The sequence below is a fragment of the Macaca nemestrina genome, chromosome 1 (assembly GCF_043159975.1).
Source record: "Macaca nemestrina isolate mMacNem1 chromosome 1, mMacNem.hap1, whole genome shotgun sequence".
Lineage (NCBI taxonomy): Eukaryota > Metazoa > Chordata > Mammalia > Primates > Cercopithecidae > Macaca > Macaca nemestrina.
In genome coordinates, this window is record NC_092125.1 from 103,399,617 (window position 1) to 103,423,250 (window position 23,634).

The window sequence follows — 23,634 nt, forward strand, 5'->3', positions numbered from 1 at the left end:
TACAGGTGTGAGCCACTGCGCCCAGCCATGAAGTGTCCAATAAATACTAGATTGACATAAAGAACCCTCAGGTGTGCTATCTCATGGAATACCCTCAAATTCCTCTTTGGATCTTCCTATCACAGTTGTATTATTGGGATTCCATTTGGATCTCTCCCACTATAGGTAGCTCTTCAGTGGGACGGGCTAGGTAGGAGAGGCTGGGAGTAAGTCTGTCTGATCTAGGATGTCTTGCTTACCACCCAGGTAGGAGGTTATGTACTCGCAGCCTGCTGAAATCCGGGTGAAGGGAAGTAGTTTCTTTAAGAACTGGTATGGGCCGGGCGCGGTGGCTCAAGCCTGTAATCCCAGCACTTTGGGAGGCCGAGACGGGCGGATCACGAGGTCAGGAGATCGAGACCATCCTGGCTAATATGGTGAAACCCCGTCTCTACTAAAAAATACAAAAAACTAGCCGGGCGAGGTGGTGGGCGCCTGTAGTCCCAGCTACTCGGGAGGCTGAGGCAGGAGAATGGCGTAAACCCGGGAGGCGGAGCTTGCAGTGAGCTGAGATCCGGCCACTGCACTCCAGCCTGGGCGACAAAGCGAGACTCCGTCTCAAAAAAAAAAAAAAAAAAAAAAGAACTGGTATGGGCAGGCCCGAGTTGTCAAGGCTTCGGAGGTAAGGCCCTGGAGAGCGGGGAACGGGGTGGAGTTAGAGGCCAAGGCGGGCACCCAAGAGGCAGGCCCAGAAGAGTACTGCCAGGAAGAGTCGGGCGCCGAGGAGGAGATGGCGGCTGGAGCAGCATGGCCTGTGCTGCGCTCCAGAAACTCACCTGGGCTCTCCCTGGTCATTTGCAACCGCAGCCCACGCATCGTGCTGCCTGTGTGGCTCAACTGCTATGAAGAGCTGCTGCCCGGCAGGGACTTCTGCATCCACAATTTCCGAAGCCACCCATGGCTCTTCAGAGATGCAAGGACACATGATAAACTTATGGTTGACCAAACTGAATTGTTTACGCCATGTTCCAATGTTGATGGACAGCCTGTTTTTGCCAACATCACACTGCCAGCGTATACCCTGAAAGAGCGATGCCCCCAGGTTTTCCGAAGCCTAGTTAAGCCTGAGAATTACATGAGACTGGACATTGTCAGATCACTCTGTGACGATCTGGAAGACCAGCCAAATGTACTTGAAAGACCTGGAGCGGCTGACGCAGGAGCACAGTGAAAATCTGTGGATGGCTGGGCATGGTGGCTCACTCCTGTAATCCCAGCACTTTGGGAGACCGCAGCAGGCAGATCACTTGAGGTCAGGAGTTTGAGACCAGTCTGGCCAACATAGTGAAACCTGTCTCTACTTTAAAAATACAAAAATTAGCTGGGCGTGGTGGCACGTGTCTGTAATCCCAGCTACTCGGGAGGTTGAGGCAGGAGAATTGCTTGAACCCGGGAGGTGGAGGTTGCAGTTAGCTGAGATTGTCACTGCACTCCAGCCTGGGCAACAGATTGAGACTCCATCTCAAAATAAATAAATAAATAAAAAGAGAGAGAGAGAGAGAGGGAAAAAAAAGAAAATTAATGGATGGAAGAGGAGACTGGAGATTTTTTTTTTTTTTTTTTTTTTCTTTTTTTTGAGACGGAGACTCGCTCTGTCGCGATCTCCACTCACTGCAAACTCCACCGCCTCCCGGGTTAACGCCATTCTCCTGCCTCAGCCTCCAGGGTAGCTGGGACTACAGGTGCCTGCCACCACGCCCGGCTAATTTTTTTTTAATTTATTTTTTGTATTTTTAGTAGAGATGGGGTTTCACCATGTTAGCCAGGATGGTCTCTATCTCCTGACCTCGTGATCCACCCGCCTCGGCCTCCCAAAGTGCTGGGATTACAGACATGAGCCACCGTGCCCGGCCTGAAGTTTTTTTTTTTTTTTTTTTTTTTTTTTTTTGAGACAAGAGTCTCACTCTGTCACCCAGACTGGAGTGCAATGGCGCAATCTCGGTTCACTGCAACCTCCACCTCCCGGGTTCAAGCGATTCTCCTGCCTCAGCCTCCCGAGTAGCTGGGATTACAGGCGCCGCCTTGCCTGGCTAATTGTGTGTGTTCAGTTCGATAGCAGTCTGGACAACATGGTGAAACCCCATCTCTACTAAAAATACAAAAATTAGCCAGGCATGGTGGCGCATGCCTGTAGTCCCAGATACCCGGGAGGCTGAGGCAGGAGAATGGCATGAACCCGGGAGGCGGAGGTTGCAGTGAGCTGTGATCACACCACTGCACTCTAGCCTGGGCGACAGAGCGAGACTCCGTCTTAAAAAAAAAAAAAAAAAGCCGGGCGCGGTGGCTCAAGCCTGTAATCCCAGCACTTTGGGAGGCCGAGACGGGCGGATCACGAGGTCAGGAAATCGAGACCATCCTGGCTGACACAGTGAAACCCCGTCTCTACTAAAAAATACAAAAAAAAACTAGCCGGGCGAGGTGGCGGGCGCCTGTAGTCCCAGCTACTCGGAAGGCTGAGGCAGGAGAATGGCGTGAACCCGGGAGGTGGAGCTTGCAGTGAGCCAAGATCACGCCACTGCACTCCAGCCTGGGCGGCAGAGCGAGACTCTGTCTCAAAAAAAAATTAAAAAAATAAAAAGAAATAAAAAAATAAAATAAAATAAAATCAGAGTGATGGCTGGTGTGGTGGCTCACCCCTATAATCCCAGTACTTTGGGAGGCCCATGTGAGAGGATCACTTGAGCCCAGGAGTTCAAGACCAGCCTGGGCAACATAGTGTGACCCTGTGTCTAAAAAAAAAAAAAAAAAATTTAAATTAGCCAGGCATGGTGGCATGTGCCTGAAGTCCCAGCTACTTAGGAGACTAAGGCAGAAGGATCATGTGAGCTCAAGAGTTTGAGGCTGCAGTAAGTCGTGATTGTGCCACTGCACTCCAGCCTTGGTGACAGAGCAAGATGCTGTCTCAAAATAAATAAGTAAAATAAAATCAGAGTGAAGTGAAGAAAACAAACACTTCACAGTTTTCTACAACCCTTTTAAATTTCACCGAATTTTAGCTCTTTCCTTTCTTTCTTTCTTTCTTTCTTTCTTTTTTTTTTTGAGACGGAGTCTCGCTCTGTCGCCCAGGCTGGAGTGCAGTGGCCGGATCTCAGCTCACTGCAAGCTCCGCCTCCCGGGTTCCTGCCATTCTCCTGCCTCAGCCCCCCAAGTAGCTGGGACTACAGGCACCCGCCACCACGCCCGGCTAATTTTTTGTATTTTTAATAGAGACGGGTTTCACTGTGTTTGCCAGGATGGTCTCGATCTCTCTCTCTCTCTCTCTCTCTCTCTCTCTCTCTCTCTCTCTCTCGACAGAGTTTTGCCTCTCGTTGCCCAGGCTGGAGTGCAATGTCCTGATCTCAGCTCACTGCAACCTCTGCCTCCTAGGTTCAAGCGATTCTCCTGCCTCAGCCTCCCAAGTAGCTGGGATTACAAGCGCCTGCCACCACGCCTGGCTAATTCTTATATTTTTAGTAGAGACGTGGTTTCACCATGTTGGTCAGGCTGGTCTTGAACTCCTGACCTTAAGTGATCCACTTGCCTCGGCCTCCCAAAGTGCTGGGATTACAGGTGTGAGCCACTGCGCCCGGCCTTTTCTTTCAACATTTAACAAGTAAGTTGGCTTTTTTGGAAGTATGTTGTTATTTAGTGACACATCTCTAAATATTTACAATTTTTGTTGAAATGTTAGGCAGGGAAGAAGAACCACACTGTTCCACAGGGAAGAACCCCAAGGAGTTTCATAGTTCACAGAGAAGAGGAACCGCAGGATTTCATGTGCTAGAGTAGAAAGCAGCTGTATGAGTTCCACAATGGGACAGGGTCAGGGACTTAAGGCAATGTGCTGGTCCTGCAGTAGTTCCCTGTTGGGTTTATTTTCTTTAACCTGTCTTTGTGTCAAAATGAGATTTCACATTCCTCTTAAAACATGCCGTTTGAATACTGTATTTTTGGCATTGTCCAAGGAAGACTGAAAACTTGTAGCATGAATAATGTATTTTTTCACTTAAAATCTTGTGACTGTATTAAATTGTATTACTTGTAAGAGACTGTGACGTTTCCTGTTTTAAGATAGAATACAAAGTTGTTCTTTAATACATTAAATGGTGCTGAGGAAAGGAAATTTAAAAAAAAAAGCAAAAACTGGTTTGGTGGCTCCGCCCTTGAAAGGGATCAGCTGAACCTGAGTCATGTGACCCTCCGGCACCTCTTCCGTCGGCTGAATTGCGGCCGTATGCGCGGCTCTGTGGAGCACAGCTGGGGTTGGGGGCACTCTGCCCCCAGCCCCCTGCTCCTTTTGACTCTGTTTCTGTTTGCAGCCCCATTTGGCCTGCTGGGGGAGACGACCCGCCAGGTGAGGGCCCTGGGGCTACAGCGATAGAAGTTTCAGGAAATGCTACCCTTGCAGGGTGGCTGGAACCGGGCATCCAGGGGCTAGGGGTGGAGGGCAGCTGCCAAGAGGAGGGTTCTTCAACCTGGAGGGTGTGGGAGATGGTCATGGGTCATGGGACGGGATTGTGGAGTAGGGTGAATGTGAGGGTGAGGTCTGAACCCCGACTCAGCCCTGGGTCCAGGCAAGTGTTGAATGTTTTCTTCTTCCCAGCCCTGTGCCCTGACCTGCCCACCAGGGTCAGGGGAGTCCTGGCTGTACCCTCTACCCTACCCCTTTTTGGATATCCTGTACCCACTGCCCCTTACCCCAGGGTTCCCTCAGCTCCCGCACACATTCCTCTTGTCTAGTCCCCAAGATCCCATCTTTTCTCCAGCACTTTCCAAACTCCCCTCCCCTCAAACTTCTCTTTTGCCCGTGTCTCTCCTTGATCCTGTTCCCTCAACCCTCCACTACTCCATGTTCCAGGTGTCTCTGGAGGTCATCCCTAACTGGCTGGGTCCCGTGCAGAACCTGCTTCATATCCGGGCAGTGGGCACCAATTCCACACTGCACTATATATGGAGCAGCTTGGGGCCTCTGGCAGTGGTGCTGGTAGCCACCAACACCCCCCACAGCACCCTGAGCGTCAACTGGAGCCGCCTGCTATCCCCTGAGCCTGATGGGGGCCTGATGGTGCTCCCCAAGGACAGCATTCAGTTTTCTTCTGCCCTTGTTTTTACCAGGGTGAGGAGGTTGGGAGAGAACCAAGGAGAAGAGTGCAGAGGAGAGAGTTCATCCCAATTAGAGGGTGGAACTAAAGACTGGGGGTGGTGAAATAGACTCAGATATGAAAGCCTTGGTAGGGGGTGAGTGGGAGGTGTGGTCTCGGGAGAAAAACAGAGGCAAGCCCAGTTCCACCCCACCCCCACCCTCCAGCTGCTTGAGTTTGACAGCACCAACGTATCTGATACGGCAGCAAAGCCTCCAGGAACACCATATCCTCCATACTCCTTGGCTGATTTCTCTTGGAACAACATCACTGATTCATTGGATCCTGCCACCCTGAGTGCCACATTTCAAGGCCACCCCATGAACGACCCTACCAGGACTTTTGCCAATGGCAGCCTGGCCTTCAGGGTAAGGGGTGGGAAATTGGAAAGACTCAAAAAGGCTGATTTGAGAGGGTGGGATTTAATGATGGAGGTGGCCCTTAAGAACAGGCATCCAGCTATTTCCCACACCTCCCATGCTTCTTCCTTCCTAGGTCCAGGCCTTTTCCAGGTCCAGCCGACCAGCCCAACCCCCTCGCCTCCTGCACACAGCAGACACCTGTCAGCTAGAGGTGGCCCTGGTTGGAGCCTCTCCCCAAGGAAACCGTTCCCTGTTTGGGCTGGAGGTAGCCACACTGGGCCAGGGCCCTGACTGCCCGTCAGTGCAGGAGCAGCACTCCATCGACGATGAATATGCACCTGCCGTCTTCCAGGTCAGGCTTCCTGGAGAGAGGCAGAGGGGTGAGGAATATAGGTGGGACGCCATTGGGACCTAAAACTCATTCAACCATTTGCCATTTAGCAACACTTACTTTGGGTCGTTTAAGTGCTAGGCACTGTGCTAATGAATCTGACCCAGTCCCTGCCCTCAGTGGAGACAGACAGGCAGTGCAGTATGACTTACACTCTGGCAGGTGGAGATCTGCAAGGGGCCTGGGGGACAAGAGGAGGGCTGAGTCCAGACTTGCAGGCTTGGAAAACAACTCAGTCCTCACCCAGTCGAACTCTCCATTTTTACAGAGGAGGGATTGAGGCCCTGCCTAGGACTCAGGACTCCTGTTGCTAGTCACAGATGAAGGCTGGGAGAGGCAGGGAAAAGAGGGTTGGGCACAGGTTGGTCCTCTTTACCCTCCCTTGTTTGCCTTTCTTCCCAGTTGGACCAGCTGCTGTGGGGCTCCCTCCCATCAGGCTTCGCACAGTGGCGACCAGTGGCTTACTCCCAGAAGCCGGGGGGTCGAGAATCAGCCCTGCCCTGCCAAGCTTCCCCTCTTCATCCTGCCTTGGCATACCCTCTTCCCCAGTCACCCATTGTCCGAGCCTTCTTTGGGTCCCAGAATAACTTCTGTGCCTTCAATGTGACGTTCGGGGCTTCTACAGGCCCTGGCTACTGGGACCAACACTACCTCAGCTGGTGAGAGCCAGGGCTCGGGCTGCGGGCTTGGGGAGTTGAAGTGGACCAAGGCTGAGTCTCCCAGCCTTTCCTCCTAAGCCCGCTTACCTCTCTCTCTCTGCTTGCTCTAGGTCGATGCTCCTGGGTGTGGGCTTCCCTCCAGTGGATGGCTTGTCCCCACTAGTCCTGGGCATCATGGCGGTGGCCCTGGGTGCCCCAGGGCTCATGCTGCTAGTGGGAGGCTTGGTTCTGCTACTGTACCACAAGAAGTACTCAGAGTACCAGTCCATAAATTAAGGCCCGCTCTCTGGAGGGAAGGACATTACTGGACCTGTCTTGTTGTGCCTCAAAACTCTGGAGGTTGGAGTATCAAGTTCCAGTCGGCCCCTTCACTCCCCCGTCTTGCTTTTCTGTGGAACCTCAGAGGCCAGCCTCAATTTCCTGGAGACCCCCAGGTGGGGCTTCCTTCATACCTTGCGGGGGGAACTTTGGAGGGGGTGGAGGACAGGGCTATTGATAAGGTCCCCTTGGTGTTGCCTTCTTGCATCTCCACACATTTCCCTTGGATGGGACTTGCAGGCCTAAATGAGAGGCATTCTGACTGGTTGGCTGCCCTGGAAGGCAAGAAAATAGATATTTTTTTTTTCACAGGGCTCCAGTTTATTGATGTGTGAGTGTCGTTGGGCTGGTCTTGGGCTGGTTCCAGGGAATGGAAGGGCTAAGAGATGGGCTTGGAAGGCAAGTTTCTGTTTGAGGCTCCATTTCCTTGCTGTGGAACCAAGGAACCTGCCAGCTCCACTCCACCAGGTAGAGTTAGGAGGTTTCTATTGTCATCTGAATGAAACAGGGAAGGGACACTCGAGACTGGGGGACAAACAGGAAGAAAAAGCCAGCAAAGACTGGTAGTAATTTATTGTTACACACACACACTCATACTAGGTTAACATCAGCCACCACACCATCCAGGCACTCCCCAGCCACCACGTGTGAGCGTGCGCGTACACACACACACCCTCTTGGGAGGCAGATTTCCCTGTCTGCTCCCCTCTTCCCGTGGGAGAGGCATGGCTTCTGGGCAGTTTAAAGGTGGGAAGTTACAGGGGCCTAAATAGGTAGAAGAGCAGCAGCTCTGGACTGGCCAGCTGTAAATAGTCTTAACTCAGGCTAAGGGGCCCTAAGGCCAGTCATGGAGGGTCCTGAATCCAGATCCCCAGGAAGGTTTTCACCAAACATCACAGTCCCATTTGATGTGATGCCCAGCCTCTATCCTTAAGGCATTTCCAGCGTCCTTGATGCACTGTGCTTAGACAACTGGCACAGAAGTGGTCAGGGCCTTGGCTGTGGCTCTGCCTCCTGCCTCATGGGAAGCCGGGGAGTGGACCAGAGTCCAGCATTAGGGAGCCCTTGTGGTAGTGGTGGGAGGCTGCTCAGGAAGGAGCTGTGCCTCTCCCCTGGTCCTGGCCCCATGCCCTCAGCATCCGTAAGAAACATGGCTGTCCACCTTTTTCCCTGCAAGAAAACTAAGTCCATCCCTTATGACTGTCCCGGGCACCAAAGGTGAAGGGCAGCCCGGGCAAGGGGAGAACTCTGATTGATTGGAGTCCCTGTTGGGGTAGTAGCAGGGTTCCACCCACCGCGGTCCTAGGCCTGGGGGCGAAGTCCAGGCCTGGCCACAAGGTTCAAAGATATGTCAGACCCACGCTGCTACCCGCTACTCCGAGTGGGAGGGCGGAGCGGCTCAGCCCCAGGGGCGGGGCCTGTAGTCGGAGGCCGACCGGGCGTGGTCCGGGTAGTCCAGGCGGCTCTCCGTGGCAGTGAGCATGCGCTCCGGCTCCACCACGAACATGTAGTAGAGGTTCCACATCAGCATTGACAGCAGCGGCAGAAACGTCAGGCCATAGCCGAAGCCGCGGAAGGAGCGGCCCACGGCGAAGGTCAGCCAGTAGATCAGACTGGGGGGGCAAGAAAAGGGTCAGGCTACTCTCAAGGGAAGCGCTTCAGCTTGGCAATAGGCTGACAGTGGGGGGAGTAGATAGGGAGGCAGATGCAGTTGGTGGGTATGGCTGGTGCTTCCAAATACAGCCAAAGTTTATGCATTTAAAATGTATTAGGCACAGCGCTAATTACTATAAGTGATTGATTTTGACTTCCCCACATCTTTATGAAGTCGAGTATATTATTCCTTTCCCTCTTTTATTTACTTTTCGATTTATTTTTATTTTTTTAGAGACATGGTCTTGCTATGTGTTGCCAGTCTGGGCTCAAACTTCTGGCCTTGAGTGATTCTCTCACCTCAGACTCCTGAGTAGCTGGGACTACAGATGCGAGCCACCACACCTGGCTGTACAAACTTTAAAATGTTTGAGCAAATTCAATCAGTATAGTAAAATATTTTCCTCCCTTTACCGATTCCCACCCTATTCTCCCCCACCCCCACCCCAGGCATCAGTATTATGGTTTCTTGTGCACTAAGTGATTTTTAAAATTATTATTATTATTTTGAGACGGAGTCTCGCTCTGTCACCCAGGCTGGAGTGCAGTGGCATGATATCAGCTCACTGTAAGCTCCGCCTGCCGGCTTCAAGCGATTCTCCTGACTCAGCCTCCCGAGTAGCTGGGACTACAGGTGCCCGCCACCATGCCTTGATAATTTTTTGTATTTTTAGTAGAGACGGGGTTTCACCCAAGATGGTCTCAATCTCCTGACCTGATCATCTGCCCTCCTTGGCCTCCCAAAGTGCTGGGATCACAGGAGTGAGCCACCACGCCTAGCCTTTTTTTTTTTTTAGAGATGGGGTCTTACTCTGTCAGCCAGGCTGGAGTGCAGTGGCAGCCTCCAACTCCTGGGCTCAAGCAGTCCTTCCACCACAGCCTCCCAAGTAGCAGGGACTACAGGTGTGTGCTGCCATGCCCAGCTGATTTTTTAAATTATTTTTGTACAGATGAGGGTCTCAAACTCCTGGCTTCAAGCAATTCTCCTGCCTTGGCCTCCCAAAGTGCTGAGATTACAGGTGTGAGCCACCATGTCCAGCAGATTTTTTCTTTTATTTATTTTTTCTTAAAGACCAGTGTGCTTTTCTTGGAGAAAGAAGAAGAAGAAGGAAGAAGAAGAAAGAAAGAAAGAAAGAAAGAAGGAGGAAGAAAGGGGAAGAAGAGCCAGTGTGATAGTACATTGAGTGATTTTTTAAAAAGTGCATATATGAGCAAAAAGCTATTTTTCCCTTTTTTGAAGTATGGCAGCATACTATATAGACTGTTCTCTGCATGTTTATTTTTTTCCCCATTTAATATATCCTGGAGGCCGGGCGCGGTGGCTCAAGCCTGTAATCCCAGCACTTTGGGAGGCTGAGACGGGCGGATCACGAGGTCAGGAGATCGAGACCATCCTGGCTAACACGGTGAAACCCCGTCTCTATTAAGAAATACAAAAAAACTAGCCGGGCGAGGTGGTGGGCGCCTGTAGTCCCAGCTACTCGGGAGGCTGAGGCCGGAGAATGGCGTAAACCCGGGAGGCGGAGCTTGCAGTGAGCTGAGATCCGGCCACTGCACTCCAGCCTGGGTGACAGAGCGAGACTCCATCTCAAAAAAAAAAAAAAAAAAAAAAAAAAAAAAATATATATATATATATATATATATATATATATATATATATCCTGGAGATCATTTTATATCAATATAAAAATGGTTTTCCCATTCTTTTATAGCTGCAGTGTGTTCCACTGTATTTATCCTTTTGCAGATGAAGAAACTAAGATTTCAAATGGGTTAAGTAAGACTCATCCAAGATCACACATCTGGGAAATAGAAAAGTCATGATTTGAACCCAAGCCTGTTCATTACCTCCTCTTCTGCCAATTTGAGGGGCAGACGTAAAGAGGAGAGCAAAGAAGCCACCTCCAGGAGGGCTTGAAGCCCAGAGGATGGGTCAGCCACAAATTTCGTGGAAGATTTGTTCAATACACACCCCTCAATGGAGGGAGGGAAGAGCAACTTCCTCTTACATAATTCATGTGCCTCTGTTCTTTTTCACCTGTGAAAGGGAGGGAAGAATAACTGCTGCTTCTCTTCTGCACTAGGAAGCAGCACAGCATAATGAACCCTTACCAAATACCAGATTTTTTTGTTGTTGTTCTTGTTGTTTTTTTTGAGATGGAGTCTCACTGTCTCCCAGGCTGAAGTGCAGTGGCCCGATCTCGGCTCACTGCAAGCTCCACCTCCTGGGTTCACGCCATTCTCCTGCCTCAGCCTCCCGAGTAGCTGGGACTACAGGCGCCCACCACCACTAATTTTTTGTATTTTTAGTAGAGATGGGGTTTCACCATGTTAGCCAGGATGGTCTCAATCTTCTGACCTGGTGATCCGCCCACCTCGGCCTCCCAAAGTGCTGGGATTACAGGCGCCCACCACCACACCCAGCTAATTCTGTATTTTTATTAGAGACGGGGTTTTACCATGTTAGCCAGGATGGTCTCAATCTCCTGACCTCATGATCCACCCGCCCTGGCCTCCCAAAGTGCTGGGATTACAGGCGTGAGCCACTGCGCCCAGCCCCAACTACCAAATTGTTTTAAGTACTCTACATGAGTTAACTCATTTAATCCCCATAACAACCTCATCTTACAGATGATGGAACTGAGGCACAAACTGCTTAATGAACTTGTCCATGGTAAAGAAGGACCCTGGATAAGAGAGGGAAGGGACCTGGATTCTAGTGCTGACACTATTGCTGACGACCTGAGCAACTCTTCTCCCCTAATCTGTTGTGATTTCCCCTTTGTAAAATGGGAAGCCTGGACCAGACAATCACTGAGTCTTCCTTTAGCTCCCTGATTACTTTTACTGCTTAAGCCAACTTCTATCTGAGACCAGTATTCCCCAAGAGTTTGAGATGGGAGGCTGAGTTACATGAGCAGGAACATATTTATTTCGGGAAAACCTACTGGGAGAAAATGCAAGGCTGCATGATGGTCAGGAGGCTGGTGGGACAACTGACTGCTGGACCACAATCAGAAGTGACGGGAAGATTAATTTTAGCTCAACAGGAATAATATTTTATTTTAGCAAGCTACCTGGAATCCTGTATCAAAAGTAACAAGAGCAGGCCAGGCGTGGTGGCTCACACCTATAATTCCAGCACTTTGGGTGGCCGAGGCGGGTGGATTATCTGAGGTCAGGAGTTCAAGACCAGCCTGGCCAACATGGTGAAACCCTGTCTCTACTAAAAATACAAAAAAATTTACCTGGGCATGGTGGCTCACACCTGTAATCTCAGCTACTCAGGGGGCAGACGCAGGAAAATTGCTTGAGCCCAGGATACAGAGGTTGTAGTGAGCCGAGATGGCGCCACTGCACTCCAGCCTGGGTAACAGAATAAGACACCGTCTCAAAAAAAAAAAAAAAAAAAGTAACAAGAGCATATGTATTAGGGAAAATGGAAGAAAACACCTGCATTTGGGTTAAGAAATTCAAAGGTGCCTTCTAGGTTAAGGTTAATAGTAGTTCATGTGAAAATACCCCTAAGGATTTTAGGTGATGGTAAAAAGTCTGAATGAAAGGAGAGTAAGGGCCAGGCGCGGTGGCTCACGCCTGTAATCCCAACACTTTGGGAGCCCAAGGCGGGCAGATCATCTGAGGTCAGGAGTTCAAGACCAGCCTGGCCAACATGGTGAAACCCTGTCTCTACTAAAAATACAAAACATTAGTTGGGCCTGGTGGTGGGTGCCTATAATCCCAGCTACTTGGGAGGCTGAGGCAGGAGAATAGCTTGAACCCAGGAGGTGGAGATTGCAGTGAGCTGAGATCATGCCATTGTATTCTCCAGCCTGGGCAACAAGAGTGAAACGTTGTCTCAAAAAAAAAAAAAAAAAAAAAAAAAGAGAAGAGTAAGAAGGCTGCGACGAGAGCTCACATGTCCTTGGTTTGTATGAAGAAAAGGACGGTACCTTCTACCGGGGCCCTCTCGTCATTGACAAACAGGAAGAGGACAGTACCCTCAACCAGGCCCCCCAACTGTGACAGGCAGAAGTTTCTTCCCAGGACAGTGAAGAAACCGGGCCATTTTGCAAAGCAGATACTAGGGGGACAGAGTGTTAGAGTGGGGGGATTGAGAGGTTGTGTCAAATATCTAAATTTGTCCTAGGCAATTCTGGAGGTCAGAATCTGGGCAGAAATGTTTAGCACAGTATGAAGAACTGTCTAACAATTAGTACCTTTAAAAATGGAAAAAGGCCGGGCACGGTGGCTCAAGCCTGTAATCCCAGCACTTTGGGAGGCCGAGACGGGCGGATCACGAGGTCAGGAGATCGAGACCATCCTGGCTAACACGGTGAAACCCCGTCTCTACTAAAAAAATACAAAAAAAAACTAGCCGGGCGAGGTGGCGGGCACCTGTAGTCCCAGCTACTCGGGAGGCTGAGGCAGGAGAATGGCGTGAACCCGGGAGGCGGAGCTTGCAGTGAGCTGAGATCCGGCCACTGCACTCCAGCCTGGGCCACAGAGCGAGACTCCGTCTCAAGAAAAAAAAAAAAAAAAAAAAGGAAAAAGACTGGTTTATATGAAGAATTGAGTAATCAGCACACTGGGAAGTTGAGGCAGGAGGATTGCTTGAGGCCAGGAGTTTGCGACCAGCCTGGGCAACATAGTGAGACCTCATCTCTATTTTTTATTTTATTTTAATTAATTATTTATTTGTTTGAGCCAGAGTCTCGCTCTGTCACCCAGGCTGGAGGGCAATGGCGCGATTTCGGCTCACTGCAACCTCCGCCTCCCAGGTTCAAGCGATTCTCCTTCCTCGGCCTCCTGAATAGCTGGGATTACAGATGCCCACCACCATACCTGGCTAATTTTTTGTATTTTTAGTAGAGCTGGGGTTTCACCTTGTTGGCCAAGGTGGTCTCGAGCTCCTGACCTTGTGATCCACCCGCCTCAGCCTCCCAAAGTGCTGGGATTACAGGCGTGAGCCACTGCACCCGGCTATTTGTTTTTTTGAGATGAAGTCTAGCTCTGTTGTCCAGGCTGGAGTGCAGTGGCACGATCTTGTCTCACTGCAATCTCCACCTCCTGGGCTCAAGCAATTCTCCTGCCTCAGCCTCCTGAGTAACTGGGACTACAGGTGTGCACCATCATGCTCAGCTAATTTTTGTATTTTTAGTAGAGACAGAGTTTCACCATGTTGGCCAGGCTGGTCTCAAACTCCTGACCTCAAGTGATCTGCCACCTCGGCCTCTTAAAGTGCTGAGATTACAGGCATGAGCCACTGCACCCAGCCTTCTCTCTATTTTGAAAAAATATATCTATTTTTAAGTTGTACATTTGGTCATAGGGGGTGTTCAGCTAGAGACCAAAACAGCTACCTGACCAGATTGCCACGGGAGTGGCTGCAATGGGTGCATGGATCTAGATGACACCTGAAAGCCTTTTTGTTTGACATGGTTATATGTATCTCTGAAATCAGCTTCCATCTGCTGACCAGCTGAAGTAAGGTACAAGAGAGAAGGTGGACTTATCTCCCCAGGGCACACATTTGGGCCAGGGTAGAATCCGGAAAGCTCCTGACCCTGATTCTCCAGACATTCAGATGCCTAGGTTCTCTAGCACCATTCCCTCTCCCATGCCCACCCCCTGCCCCAACTTACCGGGAGATGGCAAAGAGACCAGTGAGCAGAGGGAGCAGTTTGAGGGTGTCCTGGGGCAGGTAAGTGGAAAGCACGGCCAGGTTGAAGAAGTAGAGGATAAAGAGCTGGATCGACTGGGCCACATATCGCCGGTGGATCTCCACTTCCCGCCGTGGCTCCCCAAAGGGCCGAAGGGCAGAAAAGCATAACAGGCTCAGCCCGTACACCAGGATCCCTGGGTGGAGTTGGGAAACACAGGGTAGGGTCAGAACAGGCAGGGTAAGGGCGCAAGAGGCAGTAAGCTGGGGGCAGGTTCACTGTGGGCAGTGCATAGCCTCTACACAGTGGGGTGGAAGTGGTCCTGGGAGGATATGGGCATGCAGACTGGCAGGGGGTGGGAGACCCTGAGGGGCCCAGGCCAAGTGAAGGGAAACCCTCCTGCTCCCCATGGCAGGCAGGCCCTGCCCTCCTCAAGTCCACTTCCCAATCTCCCCTTTCTTCTCACAGGCTCACCCAGCACAATGGGGAAGGTGGCAAAGACCCCGCAGCGGAGTGTGTAGATCAGGCGGGAAGTCATGGTGGGCAGCCGTGGGACATCAAACGGCAGGAAGGCATATGCCCCATATAGTAGGCAGGGGAAGAGGATGAGTGCAGCTCCCACGGAGGCCACAGCCCTTAGCCACTCACGGTCTCCACAGCTCCCGCAGCCCCCACAGGAATGGCCAGGCGGCCTCACCACCGCCTCAGCCCACTTGCGCTCAGTGGGGTCGGGCTGGGTGGCCCGGGGGGGCATGAAGGTTCGGCACTCGCCCTCGCCTGCCTCACAGCGCATGATAAGGTCTTCTTGGGGCCGCCGCTCAATGCACTGTAGGTCAATAGGCACGAAGGCACGGGCCGCTTTCTCAGGCAGCAGGTTGGCATCGTCTTCGGGCAGCTCCTCTAGCTTGGTAAGTGGCTCTGACTCAGGGGGCTCTGGTTCAATGTCCCGCCAGCCAGGGGGATCCGGGAACGGAGCACTGGGCTGAGGGCCGGTCCCCCAGGGCAAGGTGGCAGCCTCGCTTACTGTGCTGTCTAGACCATCCTCAGCCCCCTCTATGGCTGTGGGAGACCCAGCTGAAGACCCCACTCTGACGGACTCAGCTCCTGGGGATTCGGCCCCACCTTCCCCTTCTGGCTGCCGGCCATTGGGAACCAAGGCCTGGGGTGAGCTCTTCTCTGGGGAATCCGACCTTTTCACTTCCAGCAGGGCCAGGGTCTCCTGTTCTGTCATCCTGGGGCCTCAGTTCTGGGATCTACAATGTCAAGTCATCCTGCAGGGAGCAGAGGAAAGCTCTGTCAGAAACCCCTGTCTTCTAGTTGTTAGGACAGGTTGACAGAACTCATACTCCCCAGGGCAACTGGTTTCATGGGCTTTGGCCCCTTCTGGAGCCTTAGGGAGAAACTGGTACACAGGAAGACGTTGAAACAGAGGGAGGAGGGAAGGAAGTGAGCAGCCGAAATGGAGGCACCCTTTCGACATCAAATGCCATCCAACAGGAGAGGGTGAGTCAAGGGGCACAGGCCCTGGCAGCTGTGGCCTCAGTCAGCCTCCACCCACGCCTTCTATGCCCCTCCACCAAAACCCCTGGAGTCATGGCCACCCTAATGCAGGAACAGGAGGCAGAAGAGGTGTCTAGAACTTTGCCAAGTTTCTTTCCTACCGAGGATCTTGCTGTATGTAGACAGAGAAGCTTCCCCTCCACTGTCCCATCTCCCCTTCTCCCTGCATATCCCTGCTTGGAACCCTCCTGCATTCCAGGTGAGACCAGTGATTTGCCAACTAATCTGTCCCAAAAAGCTGGCAGTTGCAGGCACCCTCTTCCTTCATTGGTACTTGGTCAGTTCCCAAACTCCTCACTAGCCCACCTCATCCATCTCTGCAGGGCCTGGATCTGTTATTCCGGCATTTAGGTCTGATCATGACTGTTTTGTATGCCTTCTCTCCTGTCTTTCTCCCCTCCCTGCTGCCCTTCATCTCATTGCTTCTGGATGGGACTGATTCCCTTCCTTCATCTCAAGGGCCCTCCAAACCTTGTAGTTTGGACCCAGGACATCCTCTTACTTTCCATATGGAGTGGAGGGTCCCCAGCGTCCATCCGTCTGTCCGTCTGTCCGGGAAGGAGCTGCCCAGCTACCTGCTGGCTCTGCAAGTATTTCTCTCTGTCTCCCTCCCTTTACCTGTGTCTCAAAACCTGTCTGACCAGAGCAGGTGGGGCCCAGATTAAAGGGGCAGGCCCCGCCCTGCTGAATCTGCCGACAAAAAAAGCATTAGAGGAGGATGTCGTCATTCTTTCCGAAAGTTGGGATGCAGCTGGGCAAAGAGGTAAGTTCACATTCTAGGCAACTGGAATGTGTAGGAGCTCCCAGCTGAGGAAAGCAGAGGGAGAAAAGTGGATTTGTGCACCAAAGGGTGCTCGGAGTAGGCTGGGATACCCAGAGATGGAATTTGTACACTTATTCATTCAGTAAATATTTACTGGTCACCATTATTAGCTAGGAACTATTCTAGGCAGACACAGAGGAGAACAAGATGACAGTCAAGGTCTCTGCCCTTGAGAAGCTTATGTTCTATTGGGGTAACAGATAATGAAGAAGCCTAGCAACTAAATCAATTAGACAATTTTTATAGGAAAGACCTCTTTGGTAAGGTAATATTTGAGCTGAAACCTGATGGGAAATCAGGAGTATGAGTGTTACAGGCAGAGGAACAGCAAGTGAAAGACCAATGGATGGGAAAGACTTAGGCTGTTTCAGGAACAGAAAGAAGATGGGTGGCTGAAGCCAAGAGCATAGCGGTAGAAGGGCAATTTATGTTCTCATTACAATTCGTACACAGGCAAAAAACAAAACAAAACACAAAAAACAAAACAAACAAAAAAACCCCTTGCTTTTAAACTTAGGTTTAAGCTAAAACAAGACAAAGCAGTCACGCTCCTAGCTGTGAGCCCACCTGCCCTGATATCCAATGTGAGGATCAGGAGATAGAAACGTGAGGGACTAGCTTCTCATTCCTATGAGTCCTTATCCCTAAAGTCATTTGAGCTTTGTGAGGGCAGGGATAGTGTCTAGCTTGCTCACCTCTCTGTGTCTAGAATCCTGCACTGTGGCTGGAAGACAGCAGTTCAATAAATGTTACTGGGTGGTAAGAGATATGCAAGCTGGAAGTCTTTGGGAGGGGAGCTGAAGGGCCAAGACGCTTGTACAAGTCATTTCTTCCAGGGCTTTACTCCTATGTGATGCTCGGCCCTTTCCAAGGAAACTTTCACATGCACTTTTTGTTTGTTTAAATTATGGGGGAAAAGGGAAAGCTGGAGTCACTCTAACCAGTAATCTGAAAGAGGCTTGGTTCAAACGGGGAGGCGGGAAAGGGGCAGAAGGATGGACCAAATGACCACTGTGGGACAAAGCAGTCACCCTCCTAGCTGTAAGCTCACCTGCCCTGATCCAGTTAAGCTTTGGCCGCCTCAGTGGGTACACTGTCAGTTCTCTGATAGCTTTGCCAATAAAGTTTTTCGCAAGGGTTTGGAGAAGCCGGAAAGAGGCCATGCTGCCCAGAGTTAGTTCTGGCAACTTCCCGGGAGGGAAAACGAGTTTCGCGAGATTTGGTAGCAGCAGGCCACTGGTCCGCAACTGTGCGGCTGCCATCGCGATATTTGCCAGGCGGAGGAGGAGCTGTCGCGGGCAGCCGCCTCACAGCGATGGCGGCCGAGCAGGGCCGGCGGCGGCGGCGGCTGCGGCTACGGCCGGAGACGGCAGTGGTGGTGGTAGTGGTGGGTGGCGGGGGCCTGTGACCGGGAGCTGCCCCCGGACCCGGGCACCATGAGCCAAGGCCCCCCCACAGGGGAGAGCAGCGAGCCCGAAGCAAAAGTCCTCCACACTAAGCGGCTTTACCGGTGAGAGGGGCCAGGGCGTGAGAGCAGCCGCCAAGGGAAGTGGGGAGACGGCGAGGGGCGGGGCCTCCCGGGCGGGCGGGGCCCGTGTGTCGGGGTAAGGTGCGGGCGAGGAAGGAGGGTGCAATTTTGGAGGCGGGGCGGGGTCCCGTAGTAACTCAGGATGGAACTGAAAGGAGGAATTGGGTGGGTGGGAGGTTTGGAGGGAAGCACGTGGAGGAATCCCCTCTGCAGTGAGCTTGCTTGGGGCGGGCACTAAGCTTTGTGGAGTTCGGGTAATAGGGTGAGAATTGAAGGCTGGAAGGGTTGGGTAGGTGAAGGTGGGGTCATAGGTGTAGAAAAACCCGGAAGGGAACGATGCTTGGAATCCTGTGGGATTTACAAGGAAGAGTCTTGGACTAAAGTCCGTAGAGCTAGGCTTAGGTCCATCCTTTGCCACTCTCTCACGATGTGACCTTGGGCCTCAGTTTCTTTATCCTTAAAAATAAAGATTTGAATTGGATGTGCTCTAAATTAGAGTCCCATACAGCTCTAATTTTGAGGAGTCTGAATGAGAAAGTCTTGGCCTGGAAGGGCCACGAACGACTTTGTGTACAGAGCGTTCTTGGGATCTGGGAGGCAATTCCAGGCACCTGGGGACTCCTGAGTCCTGCCTTCCTCCCAGCCTCATGACTGTAGTCTCTTGCCAGGCAACTTCCGTTCCTGGTTTTTGACTTCCATAATGCCACCCACGCTTCACAAGTCACATCTTGAGTCCTTCAGCCCTCTGTTAGGAACAGGCCCGAATGAGCTCTTCCCATCGAAGGTGGAGGATTTGTTGTGTAGGTCAGCTAGAACATGGGCTCCATAACTGGGTCAAAATAGGACGAAGCATGGAAACTGAGTTTTGTGCTTTCTACTACAGAGTAGAGTTTGGGGTTTTCATTTAGCTTGGGCTTTATAGAACACGGATGCTTGCATGAGAAGACGACCCTCAGAGCCTTGGCCCCGTTTTGGCAGTGAAAGAGTCAAGAGGGCATGTTGTCTTTTCCTCTGAGTAGGCATCCTGCCTTCTCTGGCTTTGTAAGCCAGAGGCAGAGGGGACTATAGGCTACTCCAAAAATAGAAAAGTGATTCTATCTAGCGGCCCCTGGGCTCCCACTATGAGCTGCCCCAAGCAGTCCCCAGGCGGGTGAGGAGTTGGCTAGGGGCGGCACGTGTGCCTCATCATGCTGCCGAGTGTCAGTGCTGCCAGTCAGACAGCGCGTGGGCAGTGTCTGCAGTATTCCTTGTCTCTAGCTTTTAGGGATGGCTCTGGTCATCCTTCCAGTTGTCGTTAAATGTAGTTCTTTCTTAAACCACTACATTCACAGGACTAACCTAAGCTGATGTGTTTGCCTATGTGGCTTACCTATGTGCACATGGGTGTAATTGTGTTGTTGACTTTGAGCAGGGTAGAAATTTGAAGCAGCCAATCACTGTTTTTATAATTTATTATAGCTGGGTGATATGTGGAAGGAACTAGGAGGAAAGTCTTGATTTCTCTGCTCAAGATAAATGTGTTGCTAGACTGGACTTGTCACTCTGAGCATCAGAAATTTGGGGAACTCCCACACGTAGCTGTTTACGGATATGAAATTCTGAAATATTTTAAGTCAGAAGAAAGGGCAGCAGGAGAAAGGAGCCTGGAAGCACCAGTTAATTAGGCCAATTCATTAGTTCTTTGTTTTTAAAAACATTTTTGTTTTTGCTAGGCCCGGGAGTGAATGAAACACACGACTAGATTTTGTAGTTTTTGTCCTAAGAGAGATTATAGTTTAGTGGAGGAGCTTATGATCTGACGGAAAATGAGAAAAAAGTGGTGAGCCCTCTCATATTTAAGCATCTGCAATTAGAACTTCCCAGAGTGGTGGTGATTTACCTTCTTTTGGATTAATGATATAAAGAGAGCTATGGAGCTTTTCTATAAAAATATACACTCACATTAGCTCTTTCCATGGCACCAAAGATAAAAGCCCTGCCCTGGGAACTGAGCTGGTATAAAGTAAATCACTAGTGCTGCGCCTGGCATCAAGGGCCAGGTTGGCCAAAAGGACTTGGCATGCATCTCTAGGCTGTCCAGTTTGAAGAAACATGATTGTTTGTGAGAAGGTATTGATTACCATCCCACCCGCTCCGCTGGGTGCTGGCGGTCACTTCACCCTGTGCAGGGCAGCTTAGTAGTATGCCTCCTGAGCCACCACCACCACAGGGTGCCAACTGTTGTGGCCCACTTTCCCCAGCCTGGGAGCACCTCTTGGTTTGTTTGGAAATCTTCACTGTGTTTTTGTTGCTTTTGTGTCCACAGTTGTGCCTGATTCACATGTTCTTATAGCTCCTGCCTGATGTCTTCTGGGTTTTACCCTTCCAGATACAAGACCTACCTCTGGGATTTCTTGGCCATCCATTGTAGAGTTTCTGTGACTTTTTCTTTGCTGTGATGACAGACTCCCTCTTAGTGCCTGGAGTCTCCCCCTCAGCCTTAGGACAAGAAGGATGGAGACTAACACTTGGAGTGATTACTATATATACCAGGCACTGTTATGGGTGCTCTGTGTATTAGCTAATTTAATCCTCACAAAATAGGTAATAATATTTCCATTTTATGGTTGGGTGAAGGAACCCAACCATAAGGAAGTTAGATATTTTGCCCAAGACCACATAGCTGGTAAGAAGTAGAGGTAATATTTGAATCTAGGCGGTCTGGTTTCATGCCTCCACTCTTAACCACTATGTTCAACAAATAATTCCTTCAGCAGAATCCAGGCTTACCCGAATCCTACTTACGGCTAAGTAGTCTAGGAGCTCCCTCTACTTGCCCATCATACCCTACAGTTCCATAGTAGAATTTTATACTAGAAATGCCTTTCCTTTATGTCAGGGATAATAAGGCCTTATATAATAATTTATTCATTCTACTATTATTGAATGTTTACCATATACTAGAGCTATATAAAAATTATGATTTCATTTAATCCTCAAAACAGTTCTCTGAAGTAGCTATTATTATCTTCATTTTTATTGATGTGGTAACTAAGGCTTTAAAAGGGTAGGTAATTTGCCCAAAGGCACAGAGTAAGACACAACCAGGGTTCAAACCCTAGATTTTCTGCCTGGCATCACAGCCTGTGCTCTTTCCATTGGGAGAGTCTGCCTTACCGTATCACAGTTTCTCTAGTTTGACACTGTTGACATTTTGGGTAGGGTAATGCTTTATTGTGGTGGGCTGTCCTGTGCATTACAGGAGATTTAACAGCACCCTCTAAATGCCAATGGCAACCCTCTTTCCCCCGAGTTGTGATGACTCTAAATGTTTCCACCATTGCCAAATGTCCCCTGGTGGGCTGCGGGTGGGGAGGGGCAGGGGTTACTGTAACAAGATGGAGACTGTGTTCATCTTGTTTTGTACAGAGCTCAGCCTGCAGCCTTCTCCTTTTTTCCTCGCCACTGATTCTGTAGCTTCTCCTCTAGAATCAGTGTCCCAGCGTCATCCTACGTGGACCATGCATATGGCTCAGGGGATATTTGCCTGTATTTCCCTGCAGGGCTGTGGTGGAGGCTGTGCATCGACTTGACCTCATCCTTTGCAACAAAACTGCTTACCAAGAAGTATTCAAACCAGAAAACATTAGCCTGAGGAACAAGTAAGCTAGAGACTCTAAACCACAGATCCTTACTGTTTCCCTGCCTATCTCTACCAGAAATCTTCTCAGATATATAAGCACAAGCTCTGTTTTGCCTCCTTACCTCATGGTTCCTTTATGGTCTCTGTAATCTCTGGCCTTCCTAAGAGAGGAGATAGGATCCCTCACTCCATCTGCAGGTTTTACATCTAATAGACTGGTGCCCTAAGGTAGCACAGTCTCTACATCTAAAACGTAGAGTAAAATAAAACAAAAAGAATGGCATTCGAGGCCGGGCACAGTGTCTCACATTTATAACCCCAGCACCTTGGGAGACCAAGGCAGGAGGATCACTTGAGCCCAGGAGTTTGAGACCAGACCTGGCAATATAACAAGACCCTGTCGGCCGGGCGCGGTGGCTCACACGTGTAATCCCAGCACTTTGGGAGGCCGAGATGGGCGGATCACGAGGTCAGGAGATCGAGACCATCCTGGCTAACATGGCGAAACTCCATCTCTACTAAAATACAAAAAAAAATTAGCCGGGCGTGGTGGGTGGGTACCTGTAGTCCCAGGTACTCGAGAGGCTGAGGCAGGAGAATGGTATGAACTCCGTCTCAAAAAAAAAAAAAAACAAGACCCTGTCTCCACAAAAAACTTAAATTAGCTGAGTGGCCGGGCGCGGTGGCTCATGCTTGTAATCCCAGCACTTTGAGAGGCCGAGGCGGGCAGATCACGAGGTCAGGAGATCGAGACCATCCTGGCTAACACGGTGAAACCCCGTCTCTACTAAAAATACGAAAAATTAGCCGGGCATGGTGGCGGGCATCTGTAGTCCCAGCTACTGGGGAGGCGAGGCAGGAGAATGGTGTGAACCCGGGAGGCGGAGCTTGCAGTGAGCCCAGATTGCACCACTGCACTCCAGCCTGGGTGACAGAGCAAGACTCCGTCTCAAAAAAAAAAAAAAAAAATTAGCTGAGTATGGTGCTGCACACCTGTAATCCTGCACACCTGTATTTAGGCTGAGGTGGGAGGATCATTTGAGCCCAGAGGTTCAAGTTTACAGTGAACTATGATCCCGCCACTGCCACAGAGTGAGTGAGACCCTGTCTCAAAAAAAACCAAAAAAACAAAAAATTTGAGTCAAGGGAGTTGGCCATACTGCATAATGAAGGGGAAAAAAGAGGCGATAAAAAGGCAGAGAAAAAGGGAGCAAAGTGTGCAAAGGGAAAAAATGAGGCTTATTAGAATGTTTAATGCTTCGTGCTTCTGTCTTCTGGGACTCCCACTGCCTTCCTAGGCTGCTATTGTGCTGGGTCATATTGACCCTGCATGTCTCTTGGAAAGCACAGAGATTTGTTGGTGGGGGTGTTGGCACATGACTTCTTGCCCTTAGTTCTTGTGTCCCCGCTCCAAGGGATGGGCTGTCTCTCTCATGCTCCCCTACACCCTTCCAGGCTGCGTGAGCTCTGCGTCAAGCTTATGTTCCTGCACCCAGTGGACTATGGGAGAAAAGCTGAGGAGCTGCTGTGGAGAAAGGTATACTATGAAGTTATCCAGCTTATCAAGACTAACAAAAAGGTAAGGGGAGGTCCTTGTCTAAAGAAGGAAAGCCAAGGAAGGAAGAGACAGCTAGGAAAGTGGGCCCAGAACAGGGTTGGAGGTAGGGGAGCCAAGAAAAGATGGCAGAAAGAGGCTGGGCGTGATGGCTCATGCCTGTAATCCCAGCACTTTGGGAGGCTGAGGTGGGCGGATCTTCTGAGGTTGGGAATTCGAGACTAGCCTGACCAACATGGAGAAACCCCGTCTGTACTAAAAATATAAAATTAGCCGGGCTTGGTGGTGCATGCCTGTAATCCCAGCTACTCGGGAGGCTGAGGCAGGAGAATCACTTGAATCCA

The 23,634-nt window shown here is 50.5% G+C and overlaps 3 protein-coding genes and 1 pseudogene across 6 annotated transcripts in view; 3 read left to right on the top strand and 1 right to left on the bottom strand.

Annotated features, from left to right (window-relative positions):
* VHLL (VHL like) lies at positions 665-1,210 on the top strand (annotated as a pseudogene).
* GLM (glycosylated lysosomal membrane protein) lies at positions 4,216-7,198 on the top strand. Of its 2 annotated transcripts, none has more exons than XM_011769796.2 (6): positions 4,216-4,372; positions 4,877-5,134; positions 5,327-5,527; positions 5,655-5,873; positions 6,315-6,571; positions 6,682-7,198. In XM_011769796.2, exons 1-6 carry the CDS (start codon positions 4,253-4,255, stop codon positions 6,845-6,847), a joined length of 1,221 nt encoding a protein of 406 aa, XP_011768098.2. In that variant the 5' UTR covers positions 4,216-4,252; the 3' UTR covers positions 6,848-7,198. The 2 variants fall into 2 exon arrangements, with proteins under 2 accessions (XP_011768098.2, XP_011768099.2); XM_011769797.2 differs by having other exon boundaries at positions 6,650-6,883.
* A 249-nt stretch (positions 7,199-7,447) lies between these two features.
* On the bottom strand, positions 7,448-17,784 carry LOC105498042 (transmembrane protein 79). 3 transcript variants are annotated; one of them, XM_011769799.2, is made up of 4 exons: positions 17,637-17,782; positions 14,677-15,473; positions 14,185-14,398; positions 7,448-8,502 (listed from the first exon to the last, which is right to left on the bottom strand). In XM_011769799.2, the coding sequence occupies exons 2-4, from the start codon at positions 15,431-15,433 to the stop codon at positions 8,289-8,291; spliced, it is 1,185 nt and encodes a 394-aa protein (XP_011768101.2). In that variant the 5' UTR covers positions 15,434-15,473; positions 17,637-17,782; the 3' UTR covers positions 7,448-8,288. The 3 variants fall into 3 exon arrangements, with proteins under 3 accessions (XP_011768101.2, XP_011768102.2, XP_070939769.1); XM_011769800.2 differs by lacking the exon at positions 17,637-17,782 and adding an exon at positions 16,265-17,630; XM_071083668.1 differs by lacking the exon at positions 7,448-8,502 and adding an exon at positions 11,102-11,908 and having other exon boundaries at positions 17,637-17,784.
* Positions 17,785-17,875: 91 nt separating this feature from the next.
* LOC105498044 (SMG5 nonsense mediated mRNA decay factor) overlaps positions 17,876-23,634 on the top strand; it is a 35,649-nt gene continuing 29,890 nt past the window's right edge. The window contains exons 1-3 of the mRNA XM_011769801.2: positions 17,876-18,095; positions 21,656-21,754; positions 23,191-23,314. Coding sequence (XP_011768103.2) covers positions 18,022-18,095; positions 21,656-21,754; positions 23,191-23,314 — 297 coding nt within the window. The 5' untranslated portion in view covers positions 17,876-18,021. The remainder of the gene's footprint in view (positions 18,096-21,655; positions 21,755-23,190; positions 23,315-23,634) is intronic.

What these genes read in the sequence shown, in the direction of transcription:
- GLM (XM_011769796.2), top strand. Translation starts at nt 4,253, where the DNA reads ATGCGCGGCTCTGTGGAGCACAGCTGGGGTTGGGGGCACTCTGCCCCC. An exon ending in CTGCCCTTGTTTTTACCAGG is followed by an intron (nt 5,135 to 5,326) that starts GTGAGGAGGTTG and finishes CCCACCCTCCAG; the next exon opens with CTGCTTGAGTTTGACAGCAC. An exon ending in ATGGCAGCCTGGCCTTCAGG is followed by an intron (nt 5,528 to 5,654) that starts GTAAGGGGTGGG and finishes CTTCCTTCCTAG; the next exon opens with GTCCAGGCCTTTTCCAGGTC.
- LOC105498042 (XM_011769799.2), bottom strand. Translation starts at nt 15,433, where the DNA reads ATGACAGAACAGGAGACCCTGGCCCTGCTGGAAGTGAAAAGGTCGGAT. An exon ending in CACCTTCCCCATTGTGCTGG is followed by an intron (nt 14,399 to 14,676) that starts GTGAGCCTGTGA and finishes AACTCCACCCAG; the next exon opens with GGATCCTGGTGTACGGGCTG. An exon ending in GGTCTCTTTGCCATCTCCCG is followed by an intron (nt 8,503 to 14,184) that starts GTAAGTTGGGGC and finishes TTGCCCCCCCAG; the next exon opens with TCTGATCTACTGGCTGACCT.